A 13494-nucleotide genomic window follows, 5' to 3' on the forward strand; every position below is an offset into this window, starting at 1 on the left:
CATCCGAGGAGAGGCACCTTGGTCATCATCAAAAGGGGGCTTCACCCGAGGCTTTGTTTAATTAGAAAACTCATTTGCATGACGAATACTAAACTCAGCGCACAAAGCCACTCTGTGGAATTTAAATTTCAAGTACTTTTTTGAGAGCATTCGGTCGGTCCGCTGCATAAGTATATATATTCAATATGTATGTATGTATATTGTTATCAAATCCCTTCAATTACAAATGTCATAATTTCTCTCTTTCTAATTCTCTCTCTCTCTCTCTCTCTCATTTTAGAAAGTCAATCGCTTCACATTCAACGCAGCGCTAATTGATTACCTTTACTTCGAATCGCAACCTGTCGATTTGGCGTCATCATTTGCTAGATTCCTTGAACAACAGAGCAAAATAATGAGGGAAACTGATGGTCCACGGCTAAGGTACCGAGGGCACTGAGGTTTCTTCAACACAAGTTTGAAAATTACATGGATCGTAGAAATGGCGGCGACATTTTGGCGCCACCACGGCCCCCAAAGCACTTACCACGTGTACATCGTCCTAGAGCACCCGAGCCAGATACTATGTTAAACGAAATACAAATGCAACAGGAGTGGCAGCAGCAACAGCAGCGGGAACAAGAACAGCAGCAAATGACGACGACGGCAGTGACATCGGCAACCACGACGAGCACCGCAACACCGCAATGTACAAATAGTAATAACCAGCAATTGCAGCATAATTTCAATAGCAACAATTTTCCAAGTCAATATAGTATTACGGGCGTAGACCGGGGTGTTACTACGAGTGGTCAAAATGATAATATTGCTATCGCTAATACACTGATGCAACCAGAATACGAAGATTACGAAATCCATCATTTGACGATACTGCCACAACGGCCAACTACCCTAAATCTAAGCCGCAATAACAGTCACGTAAGTAACACATCTTCTTCGTCGTCGTCCTCCATAACTGCGGCAAATACTTTTACACGGCGAAGGCAATCACCGCCCACGCCAGGTGCTGCCGCACGACTACTTGTTAACAACAATACAATCAGCAGCAACGCTCGAAGTCAGTCGAGCAATAACAGTGGCCTAAGTGGTGGCATCACTGGTTTACTCAGTCATTTCCATAGCACCGAACCAGCTGTTGCTGCATCAGTCACGCTGGCTCAACCGCGACCCGAGTCCCAGAGGCTCACCAATGAGTACGTGGATACTCCGTTCCGAAATGCTGTAGGCAATACGGTCATACCGAATCAGTTGCAGCTGCAACACGCTTCCCGTTCACAACATCCAGCGGGACAGCACGATGGCGGCCAAACGACAACGCACCATCTACTACTGTTGCCCCAGCGTGAATTCCGTCTGCAACAACATCAGCATCAGCAACAGCAGCACCAACATCAGCTACATTCGAACCGCTTGGCGGGAACAGTGGGTTCGGCGATCGTCGCGACGGGTATCGATGGCACAGACGGCTTCTTACATTCGAATCATAATCACAAAACGCCCACGTCCACTGCAACAACGACAACAACCTGCCCGCATACCGGCAAGGTGATTCCAGTCGCGCAGAATGGAAACAATAGCGGCGGTTTAGGCAGCTTCACAAGCTCTCTAAATACGGAACAGCCATTTACGCCGGCAATAACAAAACAACCCGCCTCAACGACAACCAGCCAAACATCGCACGTCGACAGCAGCAATTGCAAATTTGCTAAAGATTTACCCGCATTCGATGACTTGCTAACCATGCACAATATAGCGACAGGCATCGCTACCCCACAAGGCATGATATCCGCTGTACACGGTGCTAGTCCGCTTGGTACACCCATTATCATTGGTGGCGACACATCTTCCCTAACTCAGATCACCTGCCCACGATGCGGTCATTGCCGTTGCGAACAGTGCCAAAGTCCACCACACCTGCCGCAAACGTGGCTCTGCAACAAGACCTGCCTATGCAGCGCCGAATCAGTCATCGATTATGTGTCGTGTTTATGTTGCGCCAAGGCATTATTTTATCATTGCGCTCGCGACAATGACATGGACTGCGATGACGGCTCCGGTACACCATGCGTCGACAATCCCTGCTCATGTGGGCCCTATAAACGTACACAACGCTGGGGTTGGCTGGGCGCACTATCGCTTGTATTACCCTGCCTTTGGTTATATTGGCCTATGCGCGGTTGCGTATCCTTCTGCGAAAAATGCTACGGACGAATTGTAGGTCGAGGTTGCCGTTGCCAACAAACAGATTCACCAACCAACATCATACCAATCTCGCAATTGGGTCTAACTGGAAATGGCAACAGTGGAACGGCAAGCATTTTAAGCAGCAACAATGCTGGCACAGATATGATAAAATCGGCCGAAACACACCATCATCATAATCATCATCACCATCACCATCATATGCGAAAAGGCGATCTGACGCCCAAGAAACGACTGCTCGATTCGAATGGCGAGTACTAAAAGAAAATAGAGTAATAAATGAAAATAGAACATATGAATGTTAAGGAACATGCCATTTAACTAGCGTACTACCGAGTACAAGTTGGATCGGGTTAGAAAAAGAAAAATAGGAACCACTGCAGGCGGTGGGTTGTGGCGAGTGCTAGGACTTAGAAAACGGGAAGGGAAGTATGAGAGTTATGTTTGGGCGGAGCGGTAGAAGTCCTAGTTCAGCTGAGTGCAAATCACGGGATTTCAGTGCTTATTGCAAAACACATTCAGATTATTAACGGCGCTATCGAGCAACAGTATTTAAATGTACAATGACTTGCATTTAGAATACAAAACTAGCTTCCAATCCATCACCCTCACTGTGACTCTCTCTCTAACTCTCTTTCATTCTCGATGCGCCTTCTGTTTGAGTGCACCCTTCAAATCAGCAATGTTAGAAGTTTTTTGTAAATAACTAAAAGAGAAAGCGATGCCGCAACAAACGTAAGACAACTTTTTTTTCAACAGATAACTGTTTGTAAATAATTATTTCTTAAAATAATAATGAACAAGCAATTGAAGCGCGTTTGGGCAATGAACAGTTGAAGACAGAGAGCAAATGAAAAGCGCGATCTGTTGCAGCCTTCAACACTCTCATGTGTTTATGTACATATACGTATGATTGAGATACATATATTTAGTTGCCATTTTGTTCGTATTTTAATACAAAATGTACAAATAAATTCTAGCCGCTGGATAGGGATTGAAAGACGACTGACTCTATGCTACAAAGCACCAAGCCCACCACCGCGGCAGTTGCCTAGGGGTCGAGGAAGCTAGCACCGCCACAACGTCAAAATCAAAAACTTTTTGTGCCCAATTTATGGGCTATTTATGGGCTAATTTTGGGCCGCGACAAAAATTTTTGGGCTCTTCTCAATCTAGAATCATTGACACTTCAAAGTGGCGGTGCCAGCTGTAAAATAGCCAGCACCGCCACAATGATAACTCGAGAACGGTTGGTCGTAGAAAAATCTCAAGCATATCAAAATTTTGGGCTATTTATGGGCTTTCAAATGCATACAAACAAAACAAAAAAAAACCACCCCCTCTGTGTACACTAACACCCCCCTCCTCAACTTGCGTGAATAAAAATTACAAAAAAATATAAAAATTTTTTTTTTTGCAACTGAATAGTGTTGAGTAGCAAGTAACTTTGATAATAGTGCTGTGAAAAAATTTTAGTTTGTCGTTTTCATTATTATTTACAGGACATATGCATGTGGGGGTGTCAGTTTATGCAGAGAGGGTGACTTTTTAAAAATTTGTTTATATGGATTTGAAAGCCCATAAATAGCCCAAAATTCTGATATCCTTGAGATTTTTCTACGACCAACCGTTCTCGAGTTATCATTGTGGCGGTGCTGGCTATTTTACAGCTGGCACCGCCACTTTGAAGTGTCAATGATTCTAGATTGAGAAGAGCCCAAAAATTTTTGTCGCGGCCCAAAATTAGCCCATAAATAGCCCATAAATTGGGCACAAAAAGTTTTTGATTTTGACGTTGTGGCGGTGCTAGCTTCCTCGACCCGTTGCCTAGTGAATATGGGCGAAAGAATAGAGAATGAAAAAAGAGGATACTAAAATTTTAACTGCAAAATTTTTATAAACACAAAAACGCAGAACGAATGAAAATAAAATAGAAAAAAGATAAAATTAAATTAAAATTACAATGTTGGTAAGAACAAAGTAAAAGGAGATGAGAAATTCATTATTAAACCACATATACATATATTTTAGATTAAACATTTTAATAACCAAAGACTGCAAACAGATAATTATTAATTAATAGAAATGTTATTTAACAAACAAAAAAAGAAAAGAAATTAAAAAGCGTAATGCCTTCTAATTTTAATTGTTTAATATTTCATTGCTAATGTTTATTTACTTTTCATAACATTTTTTTCTTTACGAAACAAAGTTTGATTTAATTTGATTTAACAGTGAAAATTAATTACTGTTATCCCGTCGCTTTCATTTTTGACAGTTAGAAATATTCAAAACGACAAAATTTATTAATTTAAAGTTTCTCGGACACATAATTAAAAAAAAAATTAAAAAAAAAAAAACAAAAAAAATTGGGTACAATATTTTTCCATAACATATTTTTTATATTTTTTTACGCTGTTAATTTTCTTTTTGTTTTTATTTGTTCACCATCTAAGTCAGGTCGAAGTGTCACACATTGACATTTACATTGAATACTTTTTAACATAATTCCATGAAAAAAAGAACGAAAATAAAGCAACAAAAAATAAATCAATTGTATATATGAAATAGAAAACCAGGCTCTTTTATAGGAACGAGAGAAAATTAGAAGTAAACAAAACACAAAAAACAAAAACCATTAAAAAAAACACCGAAACGGAGAAACTTAGAATCGGAATAAAGAATTGTGTGTATGAAAAAGCTTAGAGCTCGAAAAAACTACATATGGTATACATACATATGGATATACGAATCAATAAGGCAATTTAGGATACGCTTTTGAAGACACTTGCTACTGAAAATGTTACAAAGAAGGCTTATAGGTTATAAGTATACATACACACATACATCCATGCATCCATGCATACACACACATACACACACAACCATGCCTAAACATATAGCGTACAGTAACTTTTTTTTAAATGTTTTGTTTTTGTCTTGCAAAAGTACACACATAGATACAGAAATATGTAGAATAAGTGAAAAAATATGCAAACATACCAAACAAATGTAAATCTGTGTTAGTTAAAAACTATTACCTTGAGTATTTGGATTCACTCCAAAAGTCCAACGGAATACACTCATATTTAACAGTTTTACACTCTTTTTGAGCAAAAAAAAAAAAACAAAAACAAAAAAAAACTTTAATTATTTTAATACTTAAAAAACAAAAACGCAAATGGATATCGTAAATGTGCGGTGTATTTCAAAAGCTATTCGATTTTATGAAAGCTACTTGCCTTTAATGTTCGTTGTACTCCTAATACTTTGCATTTCATACATTAACTATTCTTCTGATTTCCTTAGCAAAACATACAAAAAAAACAAAAATGAATTAATGAAATTAAAAAATAAAGCGAAGTAAATATTTAATCATAAAATATACAAATGAATATAAATACATGCAACAACAACATGCTTGTATGTATACACATAAAAATGGAAAAATTAAAAAACAAACAAATATCGGAACTTCGTACAATGTATTTTATATAAGAAACTTTTTTGTAGTGTAAACAAAACAAAAAAAATAGAAAAATAAGCAAAACCAGATATGAAATTTGCTATTACGTGTATTATAAAAAGAAGAACGAAAATAATTTATGGTTCAATTGGTTTTGTGAAATTATTTTTTATCTGTCGTAAGTTCAGTTAGTTGTGTTTTTGCATTTACCGTGAAGTGAGAATCGCACGCGCATGAGCTTTCAAACGATTCAGCTATTATATGTGTGGGAAAAAGTCTCCCATCTGTGCTTTTTTAGTATTGTAATAATAATATAATTTGTTCGCATCGGCTGTATAATTTGATTTCACAAAAAGCCAAATAAAAAGTTTAACAGCTGCGTCAGTTTTTCAGCATCATTTTTCAAAAGCTTTTCAAGTTTCCAAATTCCAGTTTATGTTATTATTTAAAAAGTTACAATTTTCATTGTGCCTTGAATTTGAACTGAAGAAACACCTTTAGGTTTTTGCTTTATGTTTCTTTGGTTGTGCAACCCAATAAACTTATACCACTGTGCTTTTTTTCGAGAAATGTGTAAAAACGTCTATGTGGGGCTTTAATCCAAACTAAAGCTCCTACCGACAACGTACCGATCCCGCCGGTACGACCGTTAAATATTTCGCCGGGACGTCGTAACTCGAGCTTGTTACCACACACTGTTTAAATCATCTGAAGATTATACTAGTGTGCACTCAACGGCCTCGGTAGTCTAGCGTAAGTGAACTAGCCTGCCATCCCAGAGGTTGTGTGGGTACGAATCCCACGTAAAGCACGGTCCTCGCACTTTTCCAAACTTTTTTACTTTCCTAGTTTCTAAACAAAAAAAAATCCATTCCTCAACCCCAAAAACCTTATCCTTCCAATTCTCACTCCCGCAGAAAAATCAGCGCATGATTTGCATTTTGACTGCCAACACAAGCAAACAAAAAAAACAAAGAATGTAGACACAGTTACACATTGCATCAGTGGCGCCAGCAAGGGGAATAGCGCAGACACACCAAAATTTAGCGAAGTCCTCAACCATCTGTGTGATCCTTGTGACAGAAAAATGTGAAACACAGATGGCGCTCTAAACAGTTAGAAGGCGTTGTTCCTAAACAACGACAGGTGTAGTGGGAGGACCGGTATTGACAAGCTAATACCCTACCTTACCAGAAAGCAAAAATAGCTTAACGAAACCAACGCAAGACTGAATCTTGTCGAAGGCCTATGCTCCCGAGTGGAGTGAACAAGGAAAAAAAAACTCAGCTTTAAATGATCATAGCGTTTTCGAAGTATTGTACGCATGTTCATAGTGGCGCAAAGGTCTGATTCATTCAGTACCCGCTATTCTAGCACTTAACGCATTGCTAGAAATGATACCCATGAGTATTGTCAACAAAACTGCCGCTGCACGTGCTGCAATCAGACTGAGAGACTCGAGTTGCAAGCTAGACTAAGCTACGAACACCACACCTTATATACCTTGAATTTATACTCGTGGTGGCTAATCAATGCACACCCAAGCTGGGTTCGAATCGGACATTCTCCATGCATATTTCCTCAAGAGTAGGATGGGCGAGGTGCAGCGCTAGGAGGCAGGCCTTGGTGAGCCAGTTCACCGTATATAGCAGCTTTGAGGTTAATACTAACTTCAAAGCCGTGAAATTTCACCAGCAACATGCATTTGACTTGTCGTGAAATGTTGCTACCTATATTGATTGTCAAGTGTGCAGAAACGTCAAATTTATGAGCATCGAATGTAGACATAAAAAAAATTAAAGAAGATTTATTTGGGAGGACGTTTCGCTTAAAAATTCCATATATTCGGAATATTCGAACTCAGACACTTTACTCGCAAGCGAACTGTCAGTTTTCTCTCTATTTTTTATTTTTTAATTAATTTTATATATTTTAAATGACACGTGCATAGTTGTGAAAAAATGTTGCTGGCATCATGTTGCTGACAAGTTGCGCGGTATCTCCACGTAAACTGAGTATTACTTTGCCGTGAGATGCAATTTGTATGGATTTCACAGCCATTTCACGTGAAACGGGAACTTAGTACTATACTTTAGTTATTACATACCTGATGAATCTCATCAGCAGTATGAGACGTTAACACAAGCGTACGTAGTCAGCGATCGCTTTTCTCCTGTTACTAACGCCTTTTTTTTCTCTTTTAAATATCTCAAATCTCGAAGCTCTCTAGTGAATATTCGACTCAGTTTGCTACGAATTTGGTTTTTTACTCTATCGCAAGTTTTTAATGAAGAAATTGCTGACGTACAATATAATGACAATATAAAGTTTGACTTTCATTGAAAGCCGATTAGCGAACTTTTTGCATACTTTGTTTATACTTTCTTTTTTTGCGTTTATTTATTTACTAAATTGTAGTTTTTTATATTTTAATTATTATTTTTCCCCCTCACTGTTGAATAATTTTCTGCTTGTTTCGAAATTATTTAAACTTTATTAGTTGCAAAAAATTAAATCACATTGAAATCTAACCTAAAGCACTGGCTTGTGAAAAATTGATAGACTCTTACAACAAAAGTAACTGCAAAGACAACATTAACTGTTAACTTATCACCAGACTCGATCATTTTTGGCCTAAAAGCGATGGACTACAAAAACCATTATGATATGAACTAGCAAACGCATGTTGCATGTGCATACATATATGTGTATGTATATATATATTTATATACATACATAAATATATAGTGTATGTACATGCGTGCATATACATGTACATATAAGTAAATTAAGCCTAAGCCCTTAATTAATCTTATATTATTTAGGTTTTCGTAGCACAAAAATTAAGTTTGAATAAAAGTCTACAAAATTTTAACATTTGCATCATTTTTATAAATCTGGAACATTTTTTTACACTTTAACTATTTAAAAAATAACATTCTTTTATTTAGAAACTGTATGGATATGTAAATAATATATTATATATATCTGTGCATACGTATGTTTATAGTACATATGTATTGTGTATGTATATATGTATGTTTATATTTGCATGTTTGAAAATAATTATGACATGAATTGTGCAAGCAAACTAAATTTTAAAGTCTAACTAGGCGAAACTGTAAATTATTTCATGTAATAGAAAACATAGTAAATAATAAGAAACTATAACCACTAAACTTATTTACACTTACAGTTGTATATGACTATGAAAAATAAATGTCACTATCAAAAGCAAAATTAGGAATACCTATAAATTGAACAAAGAAACAAAAATCATAACCCAATCTAATTTTAGTTATTAGTTTTAGTTATGTCATTAAATTTAAAATATTTAATACTATTATTATTATTATTATTAATATTATTACTATAATTAATTATAATTACTATTATTATTACCATTATTATTATTTAAAATTAAAGAGAAAACTATATTATTGTTACATAATGTAATTAAAATACAAATCGAGCGAAGATAAAACTAAATTGTGTATGTAATTAAAATAATATAAAACTGAGACTAAATTGACGTGTAATGCAAAAACACAAAAGAAAATATAAAAAAACCACTAAAAATTAGAAATCAATTGAAGCAAACAAAAACGAAAAACCAACTCCTTATCTTTGTATGTGTGCAAGTACCCTGCAAGAAGAAAATGTATGCGAAACACACACACACACACACGCACACACACACACATATGTAGTCATACATTTGCATAACAAAATTTAACAGTGCACCTTCTTTATTGGCACTAATGGAAAAGCCTTAATGAAGCAAAAGCAGTTAGTAATTGTACTGTACCTATACAACAACAAATTAAACATCGGTATACACTAAGATGATGTTGATGTTAGTGTTGAAGAGATGCGTATAAGCCGGTGTGTGTGTGTGCGTGTGCATATGTATATGTATGTGCGTGTGTGAATAGAACAAAATTCGTTTAGATTATGTTTTTTCTGCAGGACGAATATTATTTATTTTTTTTGTAAAATATTTTACTACTACTAATAAATAAATCAAAGAAAAATAGACTCAATAGGCGAATGTTAAAAACAAAATATTTGTAACTACAATGCATAGTATGTATGTTATGCAATATATGCTTAAATATACCCATATGTATGTACACGTTAACTAATAAAATATATATATGTACATACAGTTATGTATGTATGTACATGTGTACTATGGCAACCACAGAAATCAAATAAAATAGATCAAAAATAACAAAATTGGCTCCATGCACGCATACATGTACATATGTATGTATATCAAATATACATAAATAGCACATATACAAATGCCCACACATTCAAACACACAAAATAAGGCAAATGAGAATGATGTTAATGATGATGCACTCATAGAGTTGAAGAGATGACGATTATTATTATTAAATATGGAATAAATACACAAAAAAATGATAAAATACTAAAATTTAAATATATTGCATTTTTATTTCCTTTTGGCATTGCCACATATGCATTCTACGCGTAGTAATACAAGTTTACATACATACCTACATCCCTACGTACATGGTAATGGTAATAGTTACAATGCACTGCGATCAGATCGATCTATTGTGCGCTCTTAATTACTTAATTATAATTATTTAATATACCGAGGAATCGAACCAGCTCCTTAGGAGGGAGCAATTGTAGGTCTTCCTCCTCTAGTAGGTACGTGCCCAGGATTCTGTGATTCCTGCGGCCTAATGCCTCACAGTTGGTGATTAAGTGTTCCATAGACTCCTCTTCATCCCAGCAAAACCTGCATAATCTTGTACTAGATAGTCCTATTGTGTTAAAGTGTTTATTACAGGCAAAGTGACCTGTAAGTGCTCCACAGAGTAATATGAGGCCCTTTTTATCTAGGGTTAGAGCAGATTTTGTTTCCTGATTTTAGTTTGGATCCATTTTTGGTTTCCTGTTTTATATTATTTTGTTAAAGCCAAAAAAATGGGCTTGTTCTGATAATTAGCCCTTCTGCCCTTTTTTTTGGTATAAAAGTCTGCCTTCTCGTTTGCTTCGTGTCCCCCATGTCCTGGTACCCAAATCTGTGAGACCTGATTATGAGTGGCAAGTTCATTGAGTGCATTGTTCCACTCTATTAGGACTTTTGACTTGAATGTGAAACTATTCAAGACTTTGAGAACCATTTGGCTGTCCGAAAGTATTTTAATTTTTACTTTATCGAACCCTCTTTTGGATATGATTTCCACTGTACTTACTGTTAGGGATTTGTGTGCTCTAGGAGCCACTATTCCTGCTCCTTCTTTTGGAGCGGTTTGGAACCATCTGTGTACCATTTCTTCTCTAGACGGGCAGATAACCTTGTATCTCTTTATAAAATTGAGTACGGGTTCCGTGTGCTCATTCGCCTGGGTTACGCATACTGCATGTTGAACCCTATTGAGGTGTACAGTAAGATCTCCTGGTTTCAGTTTTTCTTTCATATGAAAAGAAAGGTAGGTGCAGGGATTGCACGAAAAGCTGTAATGACACGGCAACAAAATTTATATACATATGTATGCAACAAAACATTTGCAACGCCAACAAATACTGCTCCACTCGTAGTACTCATGTACAAATGCACATAAATATATTTCTTTTCAACGAGGCAAAAGCTAATCCTCTTAATATTTTTATATCATTGCAACACTTTTGTGGCATATTTGTAACAGAATACTCGTAAAACATGCCGCAAAAAATTGTTGGGGAGTGCTGTTGAAGTATCAGTAGTTGGCCGGATATTCATTCGGGTCACTTCACTAGCGGCGACCCGATCCACACTCGCATGGACGGTTTATTGGCTCATGGCAGGATTAAAAGAAAGTCGCAAAAATTTCTCCGCTTGATTTATAGAGTATTTTGCATGTTGGCGACAATGCATGGAATGAAAAAATAAACAATTGTTATTATTGAAGAAATTATTGCTATGCTTTCTCCACCTGACGAAGGGTTGCCGTATTTCGTTTATTTTTGATTTTTTTTTTTTGTTTGCTTCAACGCCAAGAAACAGAAAGTGAGTTCTGCATTTTCATTTTTGTCAGTTCAATTTACAAAAGTACTAAGGCTGCCCTTTTGTATGATCGTTTACTGTAGGTTAATGCGATGTAATGTTATCTCCGCCTCTTTTGTCTGCGCCACCAGTGAAAGTTTAACGTGCATGAGTCAGTCTTGCGCCGCAAATCCGATTTCTGTCGATCTTTGCCCAAAGCAAACCATGCGTTCTAGCCTGAGTTTTCAATCAACCAAACAGCATCAGATATGATGATATTGTATGTATTAATAATCGACACTTTTTATAGTCGCTTGTCGTGTTTTTTCTTTTATTTTTCTGATTTTATCTCTTCCTATCGTCTTTCATATTCTATGTTGGGCAACTTCCTGTCCCACAACAACTGAGTGATTGTTTGGGGCAAGTAATCTGGCATTTAGTAACCCTTTAAGTCAATTTAATTTAAGCCAATTTGGATGGTGTGATAAAAATGTAAGTGAGATCCAAAAATTACTAAAAAAACTTAATATTTCTAGAATGATTCTTTATCGCACTATCAATCGTTTTTCCCAAAGCTTTAAAGTGACAGACAGAAGCCGTTCGAGAAGGAATTCGCAGGAATCCCCTTAGAAAGCAAAAAATCATGTCCAGGGATATTAATGTATAGACATGATCCACATCAATACAAATTAGAGATGATGTCCACATGAAAGCCTTCTGTCGCTCAACTGGTCATCTTTTGATAACGCAATTGAAGAAAATTAGACTCGACAGATGCAAGCAGCTTCTTCGGTGGCATGCGGTCAACGGCCATGAAAATATTATTTACACAGATGTGAAAATTTTCACGGTTGAAGAATTTTTAATACACAAAACTTCTAAAGAGGCAAAAAATGTTGTTCCAAAGATTCTGTGTGGCCACCACCCGTAGGTTGTTGGGTGGTGAGTGTCTTGTAAAGGCGTTTGGTAGAGAGTGTCTTGTAAATGCCTTACATCTCCTCATGTCTGCGAAAACGGGGTTAAGGCCGGGACAAAAGTGTACCAGGAGGAGGTCTTCAAAGACTTGGTAAAGTATTGTAGATGAGCAGTACTCTCTTTAATGGAGATCGCTGAATCCTACAGCAAGATTCCGCTCCAGCGCATAAGGCGAAAACCACCCAGCAGTGGCAAACAATCCGCAGAAGATTGGCCGTTTGGCAGCCCCGATCTGAATCCATTGGACTACAGTTTGGGTTCAGAATTAGAGTACATAGCCAGTCGAAGACCTCACAGAAATTTGGAGAGTCTCAAACAATCTTTGGTTCGAGCAGAAACGTGAGTATCCATGGAAACCGTGCGTGCTACAATAGCTGAATGGCCTAATCGTTTGAAGGCTTATACAAAAACAAATGGGGACCATTTTGAATGAAAATTATTTTTTTGTTTTTTAATACTTACATGAGTAAATAAAACTAACTTCATTAAAAAAAGATATAATAATTTCATATCCATAACGGACTTAACTTGTAACAGAACTTATGGCAGGACTAAGAATATAACTGACTCCTACAACTTTTTTACGAATTTAGCCGAGCTCCTCCCTTCTATTTTTGGTGTGCGTCTTGATGTTGTTCCCTAAAGAGAGGGACCCGCAGTTTTAAGCCGACCCCGAACGGGAGATGGTTTTTTTATGAGGAGGTTTTTCATGTACTCGAAGGATTGCCATTGCCACTATTCTAGTGACCCAACTTTTTTGTGATCAGCAATTTTTACTTTATACGCCTTGAAATTATAATCAATGAGACATTCCACATTCATAAGTTTTCTATAAAATCGATTA

At 36.6% G+C, this 13494-nt stretch overlaps 1 protein-coding gene across 6 annotated transcripts in view; it reads left to right on the top strand.

The window, feature by feature from the left end:
• The window catches only part of LOC128862414 (protein sprouty), a 67880-nt gene extending 57762 nt beyond the window's left edge, over positions 1–10118 (top strand). For all 6 annotated transcript variants that reach the window (XM_054101013.1, XM_054101014.1, XM_054101016.1 and 3 more), the window contains one exon: positions 281–10118. In XM_054101013.1, coding sequence (XP_053956988.1) covers positions 469–2463 — 1995 coding nt within the window. In that variant the 5' untranslated portion in view covers positions 281–468 and the 3' untranslated portion in view covers positions 2464–10118. The remainder of the gene's footprint in view (positions 1–280) is intronic.
• The last annotated feature ends 3376 nt before the right edge of the window (positions 10119–13494 follow it).

Source organism: Anastrepha ludens, chromosome 4 (assembly GCF_028408465.1).
Source record: "Anastrepha ludens isolate Willacy chromosome 4, idAnaLude1.1, whole genome shotgun sequence".
NCBI lineage: Eukaryota > Metazoa > Arthropoda > Insecta > Diptera > Tephritidae > Anastrepha > Anastrepha ludens.